This window comes from Carya illinoinensis, chromosome 3 (genome assembly GCF_018687715.1).
Source record: "Carya illinoinensis cultivar Pawnee chromosome 3, C.illinoinensisPawnee_v1, whole genome shotgun sequence".
Taxonomy (NCBI): Eukaryota; Viridiplantae; Streptophyta; class Magnoliopsida; order Fagales; family Juglandaceae; genus Carya; species Carya illinoinensis.
This window is the reverse complement of record NC_056754.1, coordinates 49988814-50013584: the sequence shown is the minus strand read 5'-3', so window position 1 is coordinate 50013584 and position 24771 is coordinate 49988814. Positions and strand designations below refer to the sequence as shown.

The window sequence follows — 24771 nt, the reverse complement described above, 5'->3', positions numbered from 1 at the left end:
GACAGAGAATGAGAGAGAGAGAATTCATATTTCCATCATATGAACCTAGAATGATATATAGGAGTACAAAGGTCTTATTTAACGGCTAAAGCCTGGTCAATTATAATGGTTAAATGTGGTCATACAATACAAGTTGGTTTATAACAGAGTAAAACTTTTCCATTTTAGACAGATTTATCCATTCGTTGGTGTTTTAGACAGATATAGTAAATTCATTGAAAAAAAAAATTATTGCACACTTTTATATTAATGTTCGTAGAAAATTCGGTTTACATTAAGCTAGTCTACTTTCAAAAGCTGAATAAATTTCGGAGAGAGGGTAAAGGGAACTCAATTTAATGGAGAAAAGGTGAAGAAATGAGCAAGAGATGAAGACTAGAGGCCAGAGAATGGCATGCTTTCATATGAAAAATTCTGGTTGCAAGCCCCGTATGCGGGACTGCAATACAGGCCTTAAATGAAACGGTGCGTTTCATTTATATCAAATGAAACTCACCGTTTCACTTAAGAAAGAAAACACTGCCCATCAACGAAGAAAACACAAACGCCACTGCCCAGATATCACTGCCCATCAACGAACCCCGGCCCTCCCTAGCCCCATCACGGCACTGCCCCATCACACCACAGTCGCCGTCGCCGTCTCCACCTAGTACGTCGGTTTCCGTTCGCTCAGGGTTTAAAAATACGGTAAATCCTTTCGGGTATCCCTTCACATTCCTGAAATTGTGGTATTGAATGTGAATCCGTGTGGATAGTATCCCTTTGATTTCAAAAAATTTTCGAAATCTATGAGTATATTTAACAAAATTTGTAGATTTTGTGTATTGTTAATCTATACTATTCTAGAAACACTTGGACATTGTTGTATAATGGGTGATTAGAGACTGCCGAATCCATCGATGCCCAAAACTTTACCCGTAATGCATGCCAACTGTTTGTGTAAATGCTTAGTAGAGAGAATTTGTCTCAATCCAGCTGGGTTTACAGCTTTATCTGTACTGATCCTGGAGTTACAACTTTATCTATTTATTTATTTATCATTAGTGATAATCTTGAAGGGGAATTTATTGTGGATTTCAGTTCAAAGGCTGTGGAAGTAAACAAAGAGCTTTCAATGGGACATGCCTTTGTTTAATTGCTTGTTCTTATAATTGCATTATTTTACAACAAAGGGCATGTTTTATCCAAAATCCGCTGACTTATCTTTCATTAAAATTTTGATTTTCCACTTTTTATTTTTCTTTGCATCATTAAGATTTGGATGTTGGAGGCAGAGTTAGTCAAATTAATATTTTTAGATGTCCTGCCTAAATGTTATGACCCACAACGAAAAAGAGATAGAAATATGCTTAAATGAGTCATATAATATGCTTAAATATGCTTAAATGAGTCATATAATATGCTTAAATATGCTTATTGTTATTCATGTATGTGAGTCACCTGAGAGCAATATTAAATGTTCAAAACATATTAGAGGACACATTACATTTGTGTCTATCTTTTTCTCACTCTAGGTCATAGGTTTGGATAAAAATTCCAGGAGATCTTCTACTTGATCTAAGGTAAATCTTATATTAAATTTGTAATATTATGACAAAGTGGCCCCTCTTCCCTTGAATTGGATAAAAACTTTTTCAAGGGGAAAGCAAAAAAGGGAGGGTGCAACCAATCACCCTAACTATTTTAATTCACTTTTTGAGGGGAAAAAAAAAAAAAAAAACCAACAAACTGACTATTACTATTGAAAACTGAAACAGATTACAAAAAACAATATATGCTGCCAAAAAAAATTAAAACCTAGTCCTACATACAAAACCTCCTAGTCCAAAAAAAAAATCTTCAAAATTCTTTGGTATTTATTGAATGCTCTTATCAATATTGGTATTTTCTCTTAATGTAGATTTTCAAAGTTTTGATATGCAAATCCACAAACAGTATCTATGTCGAGTATTTGGAAAGACTATTGCTATAGCATTTTTCATGGCCCTTTCTTGATCAGTAACGATAGCTTTTGGCGCCCTCCCATCCATACATTTCAATCAAGTGTCAAATAACCAAACAAATATTTCAGTACTTTCACTTGATATCAAACCCGCTCCCAAAAGTATAGACTGACCATGGTGGTTAATACCAACAAACGGGGCAAATGGCATACCATATCGGTTTGTCAGGTATGTTGTATCAAATGTCACAACATCCCCAAAATACTCATACGCTGCTCTGCTGCGTGCATCGGCCCAGAAGACATTTTTTAATCGACCATCATCATCCAAATCCATCGATGAGTAAAACCTATCATTCTTATACTGCATTCTCTCAAAATAACCACGAAGTGCATCAGCACCTCCTTTGCCAAGTCTAAGGTGTCGAGCTTTGTCAATATAATTCCGGGCATCTTTTTCAATAAATGGAAGTTTCTCAAAACCACCGGCCTCGACAACCAATGAGTTAAAACTTTTGGACATACCTATGCCTGCCTTGTCGTTAATATCTAACTGCCTCTTTACGGAATCATCAATTGCACGATTACATCTAAAAAATCTTGCCTTTTGTGGACTTAACCCATGGTTATGTGCATTGCAGACAGTAGTTATACGTAAGACACCATCAGCCAAAACTGCATTAATTCTTGCCTTACAATCAGTTTTCGTTGTTGGGCGGGGTTTAGAAATGTTGGTAATACGTTTTCTTGCCTTACCACCACGAGCACAACCAAGTGTTACATATCTAACACTCCCATCATCTTCCTTTTTACTTCTTTGTGTCATTATGTCGAATCCAGCCTGTCTCCCATATTGCTTGTAGTAGTAAATGAGTTCTTTCTCAGTTTTAAAAAACATCCCCGGCGTTGGCTCTAAAACCCCACCATCACCATCATCATTTCCCAACGTTGGAAATGAAACCCCATCATCATCATTTCCCGGTGTTGGTTCTGAAACCCCATCATCATCATTTCCTGAGGTTGGCTCTGAAATACCATCATTATCATTTCCCGGCATTGGCTCTAAAACCACCACATCATCATCATCATTCCCCAACACTACACCATGATTATCAATCACTACCTCATCATCCCCCGGCGTTGGCATATCCATATAATTACTGTTTTCCACTCCAAACAGCGATCGCCTAGCAGAAGTGCATTCTTCCCCTTTCTCCATCAAGAACAATCTTGATATATTTAAGCACAACATGAAAATGAAAAAATGAAAAAAAAAAATTAGAGTTCTCCACAACATTTAAAATCATTAGAATTCGAAAGGAAAATAGATGTCTATTTTATGAACTTCATGACATATCGTGACAACATATCCAATCTCATTAACCAAGCTTAATTCACAATCATGTATACACTGTGTATATATAACACCCCTCAAAAAAATCATGGCAAATAAGAATTGCAAAAACAACAACGGAAAAAAAAACACATAACCTACTATGCATTAGTAGAAATGAAGCAAATTTTTAGCATATGTCGTAATTGTGAAAAAATATAAATAATTTGTTGCTTGATCCTCCCATTATGCCGAATATATAAGCATAACATTTCCTTTCTTCAAAGATGAGAATACACATCATCTATGCACAAACCAATACCGTAAGTTTGACAAACCAACTATGAGACAATCGACTAGAAAAAGGGCAAATAGAAAGCCTACACATCATTCAAAGCAAAAAAAAAAAAAAAAGATGTTGAGAGTTTTAAGAACCCACTAACAACAACAAAAAAATTAGATTCAGTAAAACAGAGTTTTAAGAAGCCTCTTTCGGCTTTTGTTTTACCCAACCCACTAACCCACTAATCGGCTTCTGTTTTACCAAACACAGATTCATGCAAACATCCAAGTTTTAAGAACCAAACTTCAGCCACTACCTCCCACCCTCTCCCAAAACTACAATAAAAAAAAAATAAAAAGGAAGAAGAAGAAAAAAAAAGATGTTGAGAGTTTATGTTAGTAAAAAACATTACAAAAATGACAAATTATTACAATGTAAATTAGTAAAACATGAGAAAACATCATTTTTACCAAGGAAGTGATCGGCAAACGATGGTGGAGCATGTGGTGGTTCCGTGTGCTGCCTTCAACAAATGGGTCCAGTTCAGTCACGCACAGGGGAGAGGGAAACGGGTCCAGAGTCAGTCACGCACACATTCAAATGCTCACTTTCAGATTGGGTTTAGGTTGTAAGGGTAATATTGTAAATTTATGCTCACAAGTGGGGATAATATGGACATTTACCATGCTGGGACTGCGATACAGTCCCCTAAAGGGGACTGTATGTAGCAGCGCCCCTTTCATATATAGTCAACACAAATACTTTATCCTCATCTCTTTCCTTAGCATCGGGTCAAAACTTTTACAGTCCTCTACCTTGCAGATGCATGCATGCAGAAGTCAACGACGTTGCCAATAGGGCAGGGGAGGAAAAATACAGAAGTCGATTGATGGACCAAGAGAATGATATTCACATTTTCCATGTCATAATTCAATTTGTCATAAAAAAAAAAATGGTACTACAGTTAAATTATTGGATAATTTTATAATATAGAAGAACTAATAATTATAATTTATGCCACATTGTCATGAAATGTAGATCGTGACATAATACTCATGCTTTTATCATATAGTGTTTCACTTCTTTCCTCTAGTACTTCGCCTTGGCATAGTACAACATGCATGCATGTATTCATTTATTATCGCATGAGTTCTTGCATGCCTGCCTACATTTATTATCTTTTGTCACTATAACAAACAAGAATATATATTATGAGTTATTTGTGATAAAAATAATTATTTGCACCGAGAATAGCCTTACTTTATCAAGAAATAATCATTTTCGTAAAAAATAACTCATAACTAATAAACAAATTTCTTGTAGTATGTGTGGATTTTTCAGATAGCATCAAATGCTTAATAAACATTATAGGCCGCACACTTTATGTGTCTGTCTTTTTTGTAAATGAAGTCTTCAAATTCAAAGATGAATGTGGAGAAATCTTGATGCGCAAGAGGTAGAAGGCATAACAAAAACGCTTGAAAATTGAAATGAAATTCAGAAGTGAGTGAGGAACAAGTGTAAAAACCTATAAAGTATTATATACGTTATTTTGTGCTATTAATATTTTAGTTTGTTAGAGGGAGATATGGTGACATACAACATCTTTGATTTCTCATTGGTAGTTTTGGATTGAACCCAACTAATAGATTGTCTAGTTGGTTGAGGAATAAGGAAATGAAGAAAAGTGTACACCATTGAGCTAGAAAATAGATATGAAATGTCTATACTTTAATTCAAATAAGCCAAAAAGCATCGCCTAGAATCCGAGCAGAATAAAAAGTTATGACATAATGTTACTTTTAATCTTGATTTTATCATCTCTAGTTGAATGGAAAATTACTTAAAATATGTTATATAAGTATATTTGATTGGAGATAGAAGAAATTTGAAATGTAAGTACAAACATTTCTCAAAATTCTATTTGTTTGGTTTTAAAATAGCATAACTCTCTCATTTTCTGTTTTGCTCCATCGTTTGAACCTTCTTGGGATCGATCCCTGTCTCAAATTTGAAACCCCTAATCAAAGGTGGGGGCCCGAGTTTCCTCTCCACAGTCTAACATAATGCTTGATCACTCTCTAGGAGAAATGCATCTCATTCTCAACCTCTAAACAATTATGGTTAATTTTTGTGCATATAACACCTAATAAATGTTATAGCTGATGGATAGAATAAGCGTTTGGAGAACGAGATGAGACAAGAATTTTATGAATATTAGTAAGATTGTTACGTCGTGTTTTGTAAGCCCTTGAGTCGGATTCCAACGACTTAGGTCTTGGATGCTGGGCTCCAGGCGGTGGTCCAGTGCATCTGTACAGTGTTGATGCATATATCCATGGTTGTGAACAGTATTTAAATGCAGATAAAATAAATAGAGATGACAACCAAATTTTACATAGTTCGGTACTAGACCTATGTCCACGGGGTTTTGAGGCGGGGGGTATCCACTATAATGAGCTTGTTTACGGTTTCTTATAACCTCTCTTCCTCATTGTACAATGAAATTTTTTCCTCTGGTTTTTTCTCTCGTCGCTAGAGTCTTTTCATGGCTTGATTGAAGAAGATGAAACATATCTCATAAAATCTAGAAGTCACCCAAATCGTCCAAAAAGTCCAAAAGGCAATCCCCCCCTCCCCGTAGGTCTCCCTTCACCCTTTTATCTCCTGCACCCACTTCACTTTAAGTCACCTCTATCCTGACAACTTTATGTCAAGTCACATTTTTCTTCTCCTCTCATTCATTCTTATCTCTCCTGACACCATCCCTCCCCCACATTCTCTTCTTGTCCCCTCTCTTTCTCTTCATATGTTGTCTTCCAGTGATATCACCTCTCTCTTATTATTCTCTTCTCCTAGTGGGTTCCACCCAGCCGGCTGGGCCAAGAAACTCCCATAGGCCAAAGGAAAATTTCCTTACAATTACCTCGTCAATTCCTATTGGGCCTGTCCAATGGAAATTTTACCAGCCTGCCTTTCATTTCTCTTCGTCTCATTATGTAAGGCTGTCATTCTTTCCATTTGTTGACCTTTAAGTGGGGTTCTACCCCTCCGAGCCTTCTAGTTGTCACTTTATTCTCCCAATTTCATTTAACCTTCTTTTCTATTTCCTTGGCTCTGTTCCCTCAGCTTCTGTTTCCTTAGCTGCCTTTCTTTCCACTCCTATATCCTAAGGTGCCTTACTTTCCACTCCTGTCTCCTTAGCTATCTTTCTTTTAGCTCCTGCCACTTTACCCTGCTGAGCCCTTTGTCTTCCCTTTTGCTTTCCTCGCTATTTGCCTCTTCATGTCCTTTTCTTTTTGCTTTGTCTAGTTGCTTTTTCTTAGCTGTCCTTTTTGCTTGCTCTTTCCTATATTGCCATAGTGTTGATTTATGTTTGTAAGGATTCCTTTGGTGAAGATTCTGTCGATGGAGACCCTGTTGATGCAAATAATGTTGATGCTAATTCTGTTGATGCAGATTTTGTTTATGCCGATTTTGTTAATGGAGATTCCATTGTTAAAAATTTCGTTGATGAAAATTTTACCGATAAAGATTCCATTGTTGAGGATTTTGTTGATGAAGATTTTACCGATGAAGATTCTCTCGATGGAGATTCTGTTGTTGAGGATTCCACTGATGAAGATTCTGCTAATGAATATTCTATTGATGAAGAATTCTGCTGATGAAGATTCCACCGATGAAGATTCCACTGATGAAGATTCCGCTAATGAAGATTTTTGCTAATGAAGATTTTCACTGATGAAGATTCCACTAATGAAGATTCTGCCAATGAAGATTTCTGTTGATGAAGATTCCGCTGACAAGTATGTCAGGTGGCAGAAGGCCAACCCACACTCCTCCTCGAGAGAGATAGCGTTAGTCAACCCACACTCTATAGGGTCGTTAGTCTTTCCACTGATGAAGATTTCGTGAATGTTAACGTCTTATTTCGTATGCCTTTGGGTGAGTTCCAGTGACTCGGATCTTCGATGGTGGGCCACCGGCGATAGTTCGATGCGGCTGTACGGTGTCGATACATACATCCATAGTAGTGAACAATATTTAAATGCAGATAAAATAAATAGAGACGACAACCAGATTTTAAGTGATTCGAAACTAGGCCTACGTCCAAAAGAGTTTTGGGAAAGGGAGTTTCCACTATAATGAGCTTGTTTATAGTCTCTCATAACCTCTCATCCTCATTGTACAATGGAGTTTTTTCCTCTGATTTTTTCTCTCGTCGCTAAGTTTTTTCATGGTCAGGTTCAAGAAGACAAAGCCTCTCCCATAAAATCTATAAGTCACCCAAATAGACCAAAAGTCCAAAAGGCAGTTCCCCCCATAGGTCTCCCTCCTCCCTTTTATCTCATACACCCCCCTCACTTTATGTCACCTCTCTCCTAACACATTTATGTCAAGTCACCCATTTTTCTTCTCCTCTCATTCATTCATATCTCTCATGACACCATCCCCCCAGTCTCTTCTTGTCCCCTCTCTTTCTTATCTTTTAGTGATATCCCCTCTCTCATATTATTCCCTTATCATTGTGGGTCCCCTCAAGGGGTTGGGCTTAGGAACTCGTACAGGCTGGGAGAAAATTTCCTTATAGTTATCCCGTCAATTCCTACTGTACTGGTCTAATGAAAATTTTACCAGCATGCCTTTCATTTCTCTTCGTCTCATTTTGTCAGGCAGTCAATCTTTCCATTTGTTAATCTTTAAGGTGGGTTCTACCCCGCCGAGACTTCCTATCGTCGGTTTGTTTTCCTAATTTCATTTGAAATTCATTTCTATTTCCTCGACTTTATTTCCTTAGATGCCTTTCTTTTAGCTCCTATCTCCTTAGCTGCATTACTTTTCGCTCTTGTAGTTTATCCCGCCAAGCCCTTTGTCTTCCCTTTTACTTTTTTCTCTATTTGCCTCTTCCTGTTCTTTCCTTTTTGCTTTGTGTCGCAGCTTTTCCTTAGCTATCCTATTTGCTTCCTCTTTCCTACGTTGTCATAGCATTAGTTTTTATTTGTAAGGATTCCTTTGGTAAAGATTCAGTTGATGGAGATCCTGTTGGCATAGATTTCATTGATGCGGATTCTATTGATGTGGATTTTGTTGATGCCGATTTTGTTGGTGGAGATTCCATTGTCAAAGATTTCGATAATGAAGATTTTAATGACGAAGATTCTGTTGATAGAGATTTCATTGTTGAGGATTCCGCTGACAAAGGTTTCACCGATGAAGATTATGTTGTTGAGGATTCTACTAATGAAGATTTTCGCTAATGAAGATTCTGCTGGTGAAGATTCCGCCAATGAAGATTTTCGCTGTTGAAGATTTCACTGATGGAGATTCCACTGATGAAGATTTTTGCTGATGAACCTTTCCGCTGATGAAGATTCCACCGACATGTAGGTTGGGTAGTCGAAGGTCAACTCCACTCCTCTACTAGAGGGATAGCATTAGTCAACCCGCACTCTATTGGGCCATGAGTCTTTCTGCTGATGAAGATTTTGTGACTATTAACATCATGTTTCATACACCCTTGGACAGTGTTCCGGGAACTTGGGTCTTTGATGCTTGGCCCCCAACGATGGTTTGCTGCGGTTGTTCATTGTTGATGCAAACATCCATAGTGGTGAACAGTATTTAAATACAGCTAAAATAAAGAAAAACGACTGCTAGATATTATTTGGTTCGGAACTAAGCCTACGTCCACAGGGGTTTTGGGGAGGGGAGTTTCCATTATAATAAGCATGTTTACTGTCTCTCATAACCTTTCATTCTCATTTTACAAGAGAGTTTTTTCCTTTGGCTTTTTCTCTCGTCGCTAAAGTCTTTTCTTGGTCGGGTTAAAGAAGATGAAGCCTCTCCTATAAAATCTAGAAGTCAACCAAATCATCCGAAAAGTCCAAAAGAAAGTCTCCCCTCCCTATAGGTCTCCCTCCACCTTTTTATCTCCTGCACCCCCTTCACTTTACGTCACCTCTCTCCTAATACTTTTATGTCAAATCATCCATTTTTTTTCTCCTCTCATTCATTCCTATCTCTCCTAACACATTCCCCCCAGTCTCTTCTTATTCCATCTTTTTCTCTTCATATCTTGTCTTCTAGTGATATCCTATCTCTCTTATTATTCCCTTCTCCTGGTGGGTCCTCCCAAGGGGCTGGCCCTAGGAACTCCCATAGGCTGGGGGAAAATCCCCTTATAGTTACCCCGTCAATTCCTATTGGATTTTTCCAATGGAAATTATACCAACCTATCTTTCATTTCTCTTCACCTCATTCTGTTGGGTCGTCAGTCTTTCCATTTGTTGATCTTTAGGTGGGGTTCTATCCCGCCGAGCCTTCTTGTCGTCTCTTTGTTCTCCCAATTTCATTTAATCTTTCTTTCTATTTCCTTGGCTCTGTTCCCTCCATTTCTATTTCCTTAGCTACCTTTCTTTCCATTCCTATTTCCTTAGCTACCTTTCTTCCACTCATATCTCCTTAGCTACCTTTCTTCCGCTCATATCTCCTTAGTTGCCTTTCTTTCCGCACCTGCCGCTTTACCCAGCTGGGCCCTTTGTCTTTCTCTTTACTTTCCTCTCTATTTGCCTCTTCCAGTCCTTTCCTTTTTGTGTCCCGCCGCTTTTCCTTGGCTATCCTTATTGCTTGCTCCTTCTTACATTGTCACAGTATTAGCTTTTGTTTGTAAGGATTTCTTTGGTGAAGATTCTGTCGATAGAGATCCTGCTGACGTAGATTCTATTGATGCTGATTCTGTTGATGAAGATTTTGTTCTTAATGATTCTGCTAATGAATATTTTACCTATGAAGATTCTATTGATGGAGATTCTATTGTTGAGAATTCTGTTGATGAAGATTTTACCAATGAAGATTTTGTTGATAGAGATTCCGTTATTGAGGATTCTACTTATGAATATTCTACTGATGAAGACTCTGTTGATAAAGATTCTGCCGATGAAGATTTTCGCTGATGAAGATTCTCTTATGAAGATTTTGCTGATGAAGATTCTACTAATAAAGATTTTCGCTTATGAAGATTCCACTAATGAGTATGTCGAGAAGGCCAACCTGCAGCCCTCTGTGAGAGGGATAAGGCCGCCTTGGTGTGACTCATCCCTTTTGCCTCACAGAGAGGTAAGTTGGAGCTGGTGGAGTGTCTGTCGATGTAGAATCTGTTTGAGGAGATTCTATCTTTGGGTGGCCAAAGGCTGACCCACACTCCTCCACTAGGGGGATAAGGCAACCTTTCAAGCCTACCTTTCCCTTTTGTCTGGCAAGGAGGTAAGTTGTTGTAGAGATCAATCATGTGAGTGTAAATATTCATTGAAGTTTGTAAATTTGAGCTATTTGGCTGAGGTGTAGTGAAGATGGTTGTCTGTTTGAGCTGTTCGGTTGATGCGCTATTTGTCATAAGAGATAGATGTCATCCTTTGAGCAGTTTGGGTAGTCAGAGGACTAGACCCACACTCTGCCAGAGGAAGGATAGGAGTGCCTCAAACCACGCCCTCCCCTTTAGGCCCCCCAGGGGAGGTAATCAGTTGACAGTTCTAGAGCCATACTACTCTTCTTCAAGGCGAGATAGGGTAATGTTCGAGGAGCGTCAAGGCTGGACTCACTCTCCCTAATGAAGAAGGTCAAGGCAGCCCTTGGGCTAGTCCCGCCTGTTGATCCACACATCGAGGTAGTCTATTCGGATAGTCTCGAACTAGACTCGCTCACATCCGTTGATACCATAGGAAAGGTAGGTGAGGACCAGGGTTATATCGTGCCCACTCTTCATCGTGGCAGAACAGGATAATGTTCGAGCAACCTGCAGTGGGGGTCAGGGTAGGTATTCAGGCCACCTAGAGGCTGGTCCCACTCTCCCTTGTGAGGGAGTTAGTTTATTTGGACAATCTGTAATTGGACCCACTCCCGCCCTTTAACACCGCAAGAAATGGTAAGTTTAGGTTAGGCTGGCGCTGAACCCACATTTCTTCGTGGCGGAAGTCGGGGTAGGTATTCGGGCCGCCTGGGGGCTAGACCCTCTTTTTACCAAAGGGCCATGTGGAGAAGTAAGTTATTCGAGCAGTCTGTAACTAGACCTACTCCCGCCTGTTGATGCTCACAAGAAAGGTAAGTCAGTGGAGATTCCACTGATAGAGATTCCATTGGTAGAGTTTGGGCTAGTTTGTATAAGTAGTGTTCTGTGCCACAAGAAGCAATTATATTAGTAAAACAGAATTTCACACAAGTCTTGAGGAAGACAAACCAGGACAGTGTAGGTATTCGGGCCTCCTGAGGACTGGTCCTACTCTCCCCCATAGGGGAGGTAGGTTATTCGGGCAGTCTGTAACTAGACCCGCTCTCGCCTATTGATGCTCACAAGAAAGGTATGTCAGTGGAAAATCTGCTGATGGAGATTCCATTGGTAGAGTTTGGGCTAGTCTGTATAGGTAGTGTTATGTGCCACAAGAAGTAATTATATTAGTAAAACAGAATTTCACACAAGTTTTGAGGAAGACAAACCATGACATTTTGCCACCATGATTGTTGATGAATTTTTTTTTTTTTTTGGAAGTCGCCCATATTCAAATTTGTTCATTTGCTCTCAGGTCATGTTCGATTATAGTGGGTTGATGCCTGCTTGCTTGTGTTTGAGCTACAATTGGGATGTGCAACACGACTGAATCTCTAGCAAGTTAACCTAGTTGCATGGTAACTAGGTGAGGAAGGCACTAATCGAGGTGTGGGCTATGCAGCTGGAGGAGGCTGAGGAGTAGCTAACCAAGGGGCTTAAGGCCAAGGAGTGCATGGTCGTATAATTTTGTGGTCGACAAGTGAAGGTTTGACATGCCATTGTGCATAACTGCAAATCGATGCTTTAAGGGCCGTGGAAGGGCTGCCGATGAGTCTTTGCCAGTGGTCAAGGTGGCTGGAGGAGGCTAAGGAGCTTGAGCTGTGGAGAAGCTGCCCCGATGAGTGTGGCTGTGGAGCCCATGCATTGAGCATGGGCGGTCCTGGTGGCCCAATGTGCTCCTTGGCTGCAAGGCAGGAAGGGTGATCTAGCCGTGTCTATGTGGCCACATTTCAGCTGAAGGATGCCACTGCCGATTGAGATTCATTGGCCGTGGAGAGTTTGTGGCCAAGGAGAGCTTATGACCAAGGAGTGCACTGCGAGGTTGGGTCGTGTTGCCATTGAGCGCACATCCTAGCAGCTGCCACTACGGGGAGTGGTCAGCGTCCACTCTAGTGCAGACAGACAAAGCTGACAAGCCGGATGGTAAACACCGAAAGAGCAGAGGTGGCTCACGACTGTCTGTTATGAGTTCGTTGTGAAACCAATCCGTGCATTGCCATGAGACGGCATTCATTCTACCGCGGTGGTCAGAGAACAAGCCAGTAGGGACAGACAATATTGGCAGGCCACAAGGTGGCCTCCAGCAAGCGTGCACCGGAGTGGTACGTGCATGGCACTGTTCATGCCATGCATGACCGCTAGCTCCAGTTCACAGTGCACTTTGGGTCATTGTTCGTAGTTCATGCGATTGTTTCACATACGCCGACCTCTATTTCTTTGCATACCATGTGGTTGTGGGTGAGCAATGCAGCCCTAGTAGCTAGGGAGTTTAGGTTCCCAGCCCTACACTGCATGTATGAAAAGTACTTAAGTACTTGCGCACTTTTGCTTGGGTGAGGAAAGGCTCCCGTAGTCCTTTTCTGCAATGTGATTTTTTTTTTTTTATAAAAATAAAAGTGAGAGATTGATAATACTTATCTGTGGGAGTTTTATTTGCTCCTTTGAGAATTATCTAGCGTGCTGAAAAATCGTCCCTCTTTCGCTTTCAGTGCCAGAGAGAAATCTCGTTCTTGACTTCCAAGTCGCCTGAAATGGGTTGTCACAGGAGTACGAAGTACACGTAAGGTTTGTAAGGACCTTTAAAAACAGATCCCACAAACAGCACCATTGTTTCGTACACCCATGGGGCCGTTCCAGTGGAGAAGACAACCAGATTTTACGTGGTTCGACACTAGGCCTACTTCCACGTGAGTTTTGGGGAAGGGAGTTTCCACTATATTAAGCTTGTTTTCAGTCTCTCATAACTTCTCGTCCTCACTATACAATGGAGTTTTTTCCTCTAATTTTTTCTCTCATCGCTGGAGTCTTGTCATGGTCTGGTTGAAAAAGATAAAGCCTCTAGGCCTAGGAACTCCCATGGGGCAGGAGAAAATCCCATTACAAAAATAGTTTGTGAATAGTAGTAAAATAGTTTAAGTTAAGTATTTATTGGATTTTAGGTAATGAGAGAAACAAAAGTGTTGAACCTAAGACTTTAAGTTTCATGTGATTATAAATCTATACATGGATTTTGATGATAACAAATGAATTCAAAGAATAAAGGAGTTTCAAGCTCAAGTTGTTCACACAATGAAGTCAAACACATCAAAGAAACAAGCATGAGCAAAAAGGGAACAAGCTCACATTAAAATTATAGAGTAATGTTGTAAATCTCTTCAAAATTCGAAATTAGGATTAATGCTCAAAATTAATATTTTATCATAAAATATTAAAATACATTTTCCACATGTACATGAATATTTTTGAAAATTAAATTTGAAAATTTTGAAAGATGATTGATTGTCATCTTTTACATGTGCATGCCTTGATTAAAGGGTTGAACTTTGAAAATATTAAAGATGATTGATTATCATCTTTCACATGTGCATGTTTTATTTGAATATTTTCAAAAGTAATTGATGCTTTTTTAGACTTATACAAAAGGTAGATGATTTTGTTTGAATTTTTTGAAAAGTAAAGTGTGCTCCTTTTGTCATATACAAAAAGTAAAAGATTAGGTTTGAATTTTTTGAAAAAGAAAGTGTGCTCCTTTTGTTATATGCAAAAAGTAAAATATTAGGTTTGAATTTTTTAAAAAGGAAAGTGTGCTCCTTTTGTCATATGCCAAAAGTAAAAGATTAGGTTTGATTTTTTTGAAAAAGTGAATGATGTTGTCTTTGACATATGAATCTTTTTAAATTTGAATATGAAGTCTCATATGCCTATAAATAGATTATTTGAGAGTTTCACATTCACAACACCAAGAGCATACAACATTCATTCAAAGCTTTTATTCTCTCTTCTCTAAGCATTGAGCCTTAATCCTTATTCATTTTGAGAGATATAGTTTGCGCTGTATTGTTCTTATTTCACTCATTGAGGAGTATTTTCTGATAACCTACCCACTATCATCTCTTGTATCAGAAAAATGGTGTGTATAACTCTTGTGTGTGTAGAAAGTATTCTACACGTGGAATAGTTGAATCACCACGTGTAAGGTGATTGCAAGTGTAGAGGGTGTTCTACACGGATCCTTTGTAGCGATGTTGTTCAAAGGTGTAATAGGTTTCTATCTCCACTGAAGGAGGTTGAATAGTGAATTTGGGAATCCTCAAGGGGTAACTTGAGGTGAGGACGTAGGCAGTAGGGCCGAACCTCGTTAACATACTGAGTTTGCTTCTCTCTTACCCTTACTATTTATATTTATTGTTATTTCATATTTTGTTTATATTTTATATTATATATTTGATTTATAATTGTTATTTTTTTAATACAACTCAATTCACCCCCCCTCTTGTGTTAGTCATCTGGGCAACAATTGGTATCAGAGATAAGAGCTCTATTATAAGATTAATTATATTTTGAGTTAAGATCTTATGGCTAACATTGCAGTTTCATTTGGTGAAGGTCAATCTAGCAGTCGGCCTCCACTCTTTTATGGAGATAATTACTCATTCTGGAAAGTTAGAATGAGAATATTCTTACAGGCTCAAGGTCGAGAAATCTGGAAATGTATCGTAAATGGACCTTATATTCCAACAAAAGTGGTTGAAGGATTAAAGGTCAAAAAGGAAGAAGAAGAGTTTGATCGTGAAGACAATAGATTTTATACTTTGAATTTAACTGCTATGAATTTATTATTTAATGCTCTCAATGGAAATGAGTTTAATAGAACAATGACTTGTGCTACGGCAAAAGAAATTTGGGATAACTTGGAAGTTACTTATGAAGGAACTTCGCAAGTCAAGGAATCAAAAATTTATATTCTTACTTATGAATATGAAATGTTTAAAATGAATGATGATAAATCTATTTCTAGTATGCACACTCATTTTACTAACATCATAAACAGCTTGACAGCTCTTGGCAAAATTTATTCCAAGGTGGAGATAGTAAGAAAAATTCTCAACTCTCTACCAAAACGTTGAGAATCAAAAGTAACAGCGATTCTTGAAGCTAGAGACCTCAAGAAGCTCGAAGTGAATGAACTCATTGGGTCACTTATCACCCATGAGTACACATTGAAAAGAGGAGAAGAAGAAGGAATGCCAAAGAAGAGCTTGGCACTTAAAACTGTTCCTCATGAAAGTGAAAGTGATGAAGATGAGGAAAATGAAGATAAAGATGAAGAAGTTGCGATGATAACAAGAAGAATTCAGAGGTTCTTAAAGAAAAATAAAACTCTTCCGAAGAAATCCTTTAAAAAGTTTTCCAAGAAAGATTCAAGTGAAAATGACACTTTAATTTGTTATAAATGTAATAAGACTGGTCATATCAAGCCAGATTGTCATATGCTAAAGAAAGATCGAAACAAGGGCAAGAAAGCAATGAAAACTGCATGGGATGATGATTCAAGTAGCTCAGATAGTGAAGCAAATAATGAAGAATCAATAAATTTTTGTCTTATGGCTAAAAATGACATTGAGGTAACAAATCTTGATAATATTAAAGATCTTTCATATGAAGAATTGTAAAATATTTTAGAAGAGATTTATGAGGAATTTGAAAAATTGGGTATCAAATATACTGCTTTGAAAAAAAAAATTCTTCTTTAACAAATGAAATTGATATTTTAAGAAAAGAAAGTATCATTTTGAAAGATGAAAATCTTGAATTGAATAAGAAGAAAACCGATTTAGAAAATATTGTTGAAAACTTTACGAATGGAAAAAGAAATTTTGAAAAACTTCTTGGTAGTCAAAGATGTGTTTTTGATAAGGCAGGTTTGGGATATATGCCAAAACAAAAATACAAACCTTATAAAAATTTCTTTGATAATCCTTCTACATCAAAAATCAATAATCAAAATTCCTTTCATAAAAATAATTTTGTCAAAAAAAGATATTATTATAATTATTCAAGTTCTTCATATATGTCACATGCTATTTGCAATTCTGTAATAGAAATGATCATAATTATCATACTTGTCCTATTAGAAGAAATCATACAATGACTATTAGGGTCATATGGGTACCTAAAAATTTTGTTTCTTCTAATATTAATAAATAAAGGACCCAAAGAACTTGGGTACCAAGAAAAATCATTTTAATTGTTGTTATAGGTATGCATGAAGTCATCCACAAGCAAAAACAAGTGGTTTTTAGATAGTGGATGTTCAAGACACATGACGAGAAACAAGACTAAGTTCTTTGATCTTAGATCTAAAAAAGAAGGACATGTGACATTTGGAGACAACTCGAAAGGAAAGATCGTGGGAATAGGTAAAATTGGTAATGAATCTTCTCTCATAATTGAAGATGGTCTACTTGTTGAAGGTCTAAAACATAATCTTTTGAGTATAAGTCAATTATGTGATAAAGGATTTACAGTTATTTTCAAAATGGATAAGTGCATTATTTTGAATGATCATGATTGTAATATTTGTTTTATTGCTTTTAGAAACAATAATGTTTATACAATCGATTTTGAAGAAATTACCTCACAAGATGTTATTTGCTTTTTAGCTCAAAATGAAACTAGTTGGCTATGGCATAAAAGATTAGGTCATGCCAACATGGAACTTATTTCCAAACTTTCAAAAAATGATCTTGTGAGAGGTTTACCAAAAATAAATTTTCTTAAAAATAAAATTTGTGATGCATGCCAATTTGGTAAACAAACAAAAACTTTTTTTAAAACCAAGAAACATATTTCCACTACTAGACCATTGCAACTGATACACATGGATCTTTTTGGACCAAATAGAGTTGCAAGTCTAGGAGGAAAATATTATGCATTTGTTATTGTTGATGATTTCTCTAGATATAATTGAGTCATCTTTCTTGCTCATAAAGATGAGGCACATAATGCCTTTACCAAGTTATGCAAGAGAATTTAAAATAAAAATGGCTATACTATTTCAAGTATCCGAAGTTATAGGGGAAAAGAGTTTGTTAATAAAAATATTGAAACATTTTGTGATGAAAATGGTTTTGTGCATAATTTTTCTGCTCCTCGAACTCCTCAACAAAATGGGGTAGTAGAGAGGAAAAATAGATCTCTTCAAGAGATGGCAAGAACAATGCTCAATGAGAACAACTTGCCTAGTTATTTTTGGGCCGAAGCAGTAAGTACTGCATGTTATGTTATAAATAGAGTTATGCTAAGGTTGAAGTTAGATAAAATCCCCTATGAGCTTTGGAATGAGAAAAAACCCAACATTTGTTACTTTCATGTATTTGGATGCAAATGTTTTATTTTGAATGACAGGGATAATTTAGGCAAGTTTGATGCAAAATCTGATGAAAGTATCTTTCTCAGGTATTCTACTAATAGTAAAGCTTATAGAGTATTCAATAAAAAGACTTTGACTGTACAAGAATCTATGCATGTAGTATTTGATGAATCTAATTCTTCACTCTCCAACAAATCTATTGATGAAGAAACAGGAGGTATAAATAACACGAAAAGTCTCAATCTCAACAAAGAGAAAACAATAGAGGAAGTTCAACATGGAGCCATCAGGAAAGATCATCAAAATTTAATACAATATGCAACCAAACAGTGGAAATTTGTGAAAGATCATCCAGTGGAACAAATTTTATGAGAACTTTCACGAGATGTAAGTATTCGATCATCTCTTAGAAATATTTGCAATCATACTGCTTTTCTATCTCCGATTGAACCCAAAAATATTGATGACGCACTTCTTGATGAATCTTGGATTCTAGCTATGCAAGAAGAGTTGAATCAATTTGAAAAAAATGATGTTTGGACACTTGTTCTTAGACCCAAAAATCATACTATTATTGGAACAAAATGGGTTTTTAGAAACAAGAAAGATGACTCCGGAGTCATTAATAGAAATAAGGCTCGACTTGTAGCCCTAAGTTTTAATCAAGAAGAAGGAATCGATTATGATGAGACATATGCACCAGTCGCAAGATTAGAAACTATTCGAATGCTACTTGCATATGCTTGTTATAAAGATTTCAAACTTTTTCAAATGGATGTTAAAAGTGCTTTCTTAAATGGTTTTATAAATGAAGAGGTACATGTTGAGCAACCTCCAGGTTTTGAAAATCATATTTCCCCAAATCATGTTTTCAAACTCACAAAAGCACTATATGGACTTAAACAAGCTCCTAGAGCTTGGTACGAGAGATTCTGGTTTCTTGATTGAAAAAGGTTTTTCAAGAGGAAAAATCGACACAACTTTTTTCATTAAATATGAAAATGATGATATTCTTTTGATTCAGATTTATATTGATGATATAATATTCGGTGCTACTAATGAAAATATGTATCAAGTTTTTGCTAAGACTATACAGGAAGAATTTGAAATGAGTATGATGGGAGAACTTACATTCTTTCTCGGATTGCAAATTAAGCAAGCAAAAAGTGGGACATTCATCAATCAATCAAAATATATTAAGGAATTACTGAAGAAGTTTGAGATGGAAAATGCTAAGGAAATTGGAACACCAATGAGCCCATCAACTAAACTTGATAAAGATGAATCCGGTAAACCAGTTGACTCGAAGATATATCGAGGTATGATTGGTAGCTTATTATATTTAACAGCCAGTAGACCAGATATTATGTTTAGTGTGTGCTTATGTACACGCTTTCAATCAACTCCAAAAGAATCACATTTAATTGCAGTTAAGCGCATTCTTAGATATCTTAGTGGTACAATTAACCTAGGGTTATGGTACCCTAAGCACACATCTTTCGATCTAATCAGCTACACAGATGCAGATTATGCTGGCTGTAAAATAGATCGAAAAAGCACTAGTGGAGCATGCCATTTATTAGGTCATGCACTAGTTTCCTGGTTTAGTAAAAAGTAAAATTCTGTTGCACTATCTACTGCTAAGACAGAATATGTTGCTGCGGGTAGTTGTTGTGCTCAAGTTCTCTACATGAAGCAACAACTTGAAAATTTTAAACTCATGTATAATCACATTCCAATCAAATGTGATAATACAAGTGCTATAAATCTTTCAAAAAACCCAATACAACATTCTAGAACTAAACATATTGAAATAAGATATCATTTTCTTCGAGATCATGTGCAGAAAGGCGATATAGTACTAGAGTTCACAAACAGACACGATCAGTTAGCAGATATTTTCACAAAGCTTTTATCAGAAGATAGATTATGTATGATCAGAAGAGAAATAGGTATGATGCATGCTAGGAATATCTCTTAAAAGATAGACCAGAATTAATAAAAATAGAGATAGATTTTTTAAATACTTTTACATAAACTTGAGATTCTTAACCTCATGCTTGAGACTCTCATTCTCTTCATACAATATCATGTCATTCTTATCCATGGGAACCGGCAAGCGGAATGAAGAATCTGATAAAAATTTCAACTGTTTATTCTTCTACCGAATAATTCATTCCCTTGTGTGAGACTCTTGAACAATTCGTTGAAGTACAACAATTTGTTCTTTGAGTTTTTCAACTTCATGATTTTTGGCTTGTAGCCGCTAAGAAAAAGCAACAATAGAGGAAGAGTAGCGAGTCCCAAGACTCACCAAGTCATAAATAGTATCAGAATCTGACTTATTAGTCAGATTATTATTTTCTTGCTGCAACATGACACCAATGGCAGCTGCAGAAAAGAAAGGAGGTTGAGATGCAGAATGTCTCATGGATGGATCTAGAGAAATGTTAGAAGAATGAGCCATTGAGAAAAGAATAGAAGGCTTAAAATGAGAATGTTGAAAGAATGCAGATGAGTTATAGAGATGAGAAGAAAACTTGATGCGAATTGGATGAACTTCAGGACTGATTTTATAGAGATAGCATAAAGAATAAGACAAACTATTGTCTCTTCAAATCTTATTTAGTCAAAAGAAATACAAGATATGCTGGTTTTCTTACTAAGCCAGCGAGATTTACAGTAGATTGTCCCTATTTTTCTAGTAAACGATGAACCTCTGCCGTTATCTGCCGATATTGACCTTGTATCTGAACCCTTTCTCGTTCCAGCTCCTCTATTCGTGGTTGCAGATCATGAGCATACCAATCTGCAAATTTTTTCAACTCTTGGTTTTCTTGCTTTAGCCTTTTATTCTCATTATCCTTATTAGCAAGCTTCTGTCGTAACTCAGATATTTGCATGTTAAGATGATCAATCTCACTCACCCTCGCCACTAATCTCCGAGACATGATGGTAACAGAGGTAGCATATTCACTACTGAGCATTCTTGATTCTGCAATAATATCAGAATCAGCCTTACTAGAAAAATAATTCTCTGCTCCTATTATGGTATTGATTGCCTCAAGAGAGAAGATTGATGATTGATGCGTCAAGGGTTCCTGATTCAAGTCTGGAACATTAGTAGAAGAGAATTACTCAGCCATTCTATTGTTGTGAAAAAACAGAACTCAAGTCAAGAAGCGATGTATTTTTTTTGGCATCCGATAGATGAAAATAATCATTTTTTTATAGAAACTCAGAGCCTTCAATCACGTTTGTCAACAACATCAGACGATTGTTTAAATCTCCAGCCACACTAAACTCATAGAGTTAGGCCTCAAGATTTTGCAGCATTTTTCGGGTCACGAACAGCTCCTTTTTCAACTATCTACAGTGACTATTAAACGTATTATTTTTTTCAGTCCATTTACTTGCTGCCGATCCTTTTTAATGATGCCAAAAGGGGGATAAGTTTTAGACTAGAACATTAACATTGTTTAAATTGCTAAATTTGTTATATATACTTGGAATTATATTTATACTTTTGTTTGAAAAACAAACGCATATTTTCATGGGGAGCTTAAGTATTAATGCAGGTTTCAAGTTCTATCAAGTATTTGTCATCATCAAAAAAGGGGAGATTGTTGAACTCAAGATTTCAAGTTTCATGTGATTATAAATCTACATATGGATTTTGATGATAACAAATAAATTCAAAGAATAAAGGAGTTTCAAGTTCAAGTTGTCCACACAATGAAGTCAAGCACATCAAAGAAACAAGCATGAGCAAGAAGGGAACAAGTTCACATTAAAATTATAGAGTAATGTTGTAAATCTCTTCAAAATTTGAAATTAGGATTAATGCTCAAAATTAATATTTTATCATAAAGCATTAAAATACATTTTGCACATGTGCATGAATATTTTTTAAAATTAAATTTGAAAATTTTGAAAGATGATTAATTGTCATCTTTTACATGTGCATGTTTTATTTGAATATTTTCAAAAGTGATTGATAATTTTTTAGACTTATACAAAAGGTAGATGATTTTGTTTGAATTTTTTGAAAAGTAAAGTATGCTCCTTTTGTCATATACAGAAAGTAAAAAATTAGGTTTGAATTTTTTGAAAAAGAAAGTGTGCTCCTTTTGTCATATGCAAAAAGTAAAATATTAGGTTTGAATTTTTTGAAAAGGAAAGTGTGCTCCTTTTGTTATATGCCAAAAGTAAAAGATTAGGTTTGATTTTTTTTGAAAAAGTGAATGATGTTGTCTTTGACATATGAATCTTTTTAAATTTGAATATGAAGTCTCATATGCCTATAAATAAATCATTTGAGAGTTTCACATTCACAACACCAAGAGCATACAATATTCATTCAAAACTTTTATTCTCTCTTCTCTAAGCATTGAGCCTTAATCCTTATTCATTTTGAGAGATATAGTTTCCACTGTATTGTTCTTATTTCACTCATTGAGGAGTGTTTTCTGATAACCTACTCACTATCAGCTCTTGTATCAGAAAAATGGTGTGTATAACCTTTGTGCATGTAGAAAGTAATTCTACACGGGGAATAGTTGAATCACCACGTGTAAGGTGATTGCAAGTGTAGAGGGTATTCTACACGGATCCTTTGTAGCGGTGTTGTTCAAAAGTTTAATAAGTTTCTATTTCCACCTGAAGGAGGTTGAATATTGAATTTGAAAATTCTCGAGGGGTAGCTTGAAGCGAGGACGTAGGCAGTGGGGCCGAACCTCGTTAACATACTGAGTTTGCTTCTCTCTTACCCTTACTATTTATATTTATTGTTATTTCATATTTTGTTTATATTTTATATTATATATTTATTTTATAATTATTATTTTTTTAATACAACTCAATTCACCCCCCCTCTTGTATTAGTCATCTGGGCAACAAAAAGTTAAATAAAAAATATTATAAAATTAAAAGAGAAATGATAGTTGCAGTCTTGAATGCACAAGCGTCATGCAATCACTTTGAAAAAAAAATGAATAAATAGGAGATCCACATAAAAAGAAATTAATTTTTTAATAGTAGACCCAACTCTTTTTCAAAGTGGCGGTTGGCCATTGAAGGAAGGATTCAAGGCTCAGAAATGCAGAGAGAGAGAGAAAGAGAGCAAATACAACTAAGTCAATATTGGCATGAGAGAGAGAGAGACAGAGAGGACAACCTATCACGTATGTCGTATGGAATGCGATGCTAGATCCGAGTTGAAACCATGTCGATGTTTGCTGAAGAAAAAAAAAAAGACAGGTTTAGACTTATGAGGAAAGCACAAAGCAGTTACCATTTTGTTTGATTTCTAGTTGGACTGATCTATCTTCGATTAAAAATAATAATAAATGAGTAATACTATACACCACACCATCAACTTACTGGTATCTCATTATATATGATGTTGTATATTTATCACCATTTGATAATATAGAAGCATGTAATAAATGATCATTCAATGGTAGTAAATGTGCCACATCTTACTTAGTGAAATGTAAGTAGAATGGTAGTATAGTGTATAGAATTTTCCTTTTATATAAGGTTGGGAGATTTTGAATCTAAATTTTTTATTTTGAGAACTGGATCATATATGATCAAGTCATTTAATTATTGACTTTCGTAGACTATTTTATATAGTCTAGTAATGTGATTAGCCATCAGAAATGGGTATCGTCTTCTAACTTAGTGAGAGAAACTCTAGCTTCTCTCTAACCTGAGTTGAGAAGTGTTGTCTTACTTTAGGTAAGATTGTCCTCTAATCTGTGCTCTGCTCGGATTGAGAGGGATGGAGATGACTTCAGTACTGCTTGAACAATGGGGCAAGCTTCGACTTACTGAGGCAGAACAGGTGGGGATTCAAGTTGACTTCACAGCAGAGGAAATGATCTCAAAACGAGGCAGAATGTGCCTCCTGGGACTGATAGTGGTGGACAAGCAAATAAACAGAGAGGCCTTCCAGGGTAAAATGGTGAGATTATGGAAGCCACGAGGGGTGGTCCTCTTCAAAACTGTCGGGGACAACCTGTTCTTAATATAATTCAGTAATGCTCATGACATGAACAAGGTCAAACAAGGGAAGCCTTGGACATTTGACCGTAACTTAGTCTGCCTCAAGGAGTATGATGGGATGATGGCACCTAAAGATATAGCATTTGATTCAGAAACAATGTGGATCCAGCTCCACAATATTCCTCTGGGTGGAATGACTAGGCAGGTTGGCGTGAGGATAGGAAGCAGCATGGGAGAGGTAGTAAATGTGGATGTGGATGAGGAAGGGATAGGTTGGGGCCCTTATTTGCATGTCCAGGTTAATATTAATATCACACAACCTCTTATGCGAGGTATTATTAGCTCCTTCAATGGGAGCAAGGTCTGGGTAGCATTCCAATATGAAAGGCTCCCAAACTTCTGCTTTGGCTGTGGTACAATTAAGCATGGCATGGCTGGGTGCCCTGAACCTGCAGCAACCAGGTCACTGCATGGCAAATATGAAGCTCAATATGGTGCCTGGCTTCGTGCAACCAACCAGAAAGAAGGCACCAAACTGAGTCCGATTGATAAGGAGGTACATGGCCATAACCAGGACAGCTACCCAGCAAGAAAGGTTGATGATGATGACGTGGAAACATCGACCAACCACACAGGAAAGCAACCTGACACGCCTGTAGCTGTTGCAGAATCACAGGGAGGAACCTCCTTTCCAAGGCCAGACCATGCTCCTGTCAAGTCTGGCTACAGG

The 24771-nt window shown here is 36.8% G+C and overlaps 1 protein-coding gene across 1 annotated transcript; it reads right to left on the bottom strand.

Annotated features, from left to right (window-relative positions):
• Nucleotides 1-2039: 2039 nt before the first annotated feature.
• Nucleotides 2040-3161, bottom strand: LOC122304921 (protein FAR1-RELATED SEQUENCE 5-like). Its single transcript, XM_043117183.1, has one exon. The coding sequence runs from the start codon at nucleotides 3159-3161 to the stop codon at nucleotides 2040-2042; it is 1122 nt and encodes a 373-aa protein (XP_042973117.1).
• Between the last annotated feature and the right edge of the window lie 21610 nt (nucleotides 3162-24771).

Excerpts from the sequence above, each read along its gene's own strand:
- LOC122304921 (XM_043117183.1), bottom strand. The coding sequence starts at position 3,161 with ATGGAGAAAGGGGAAGAATGCACTTCTGCTAGGCGATCGCTGTTTGGA.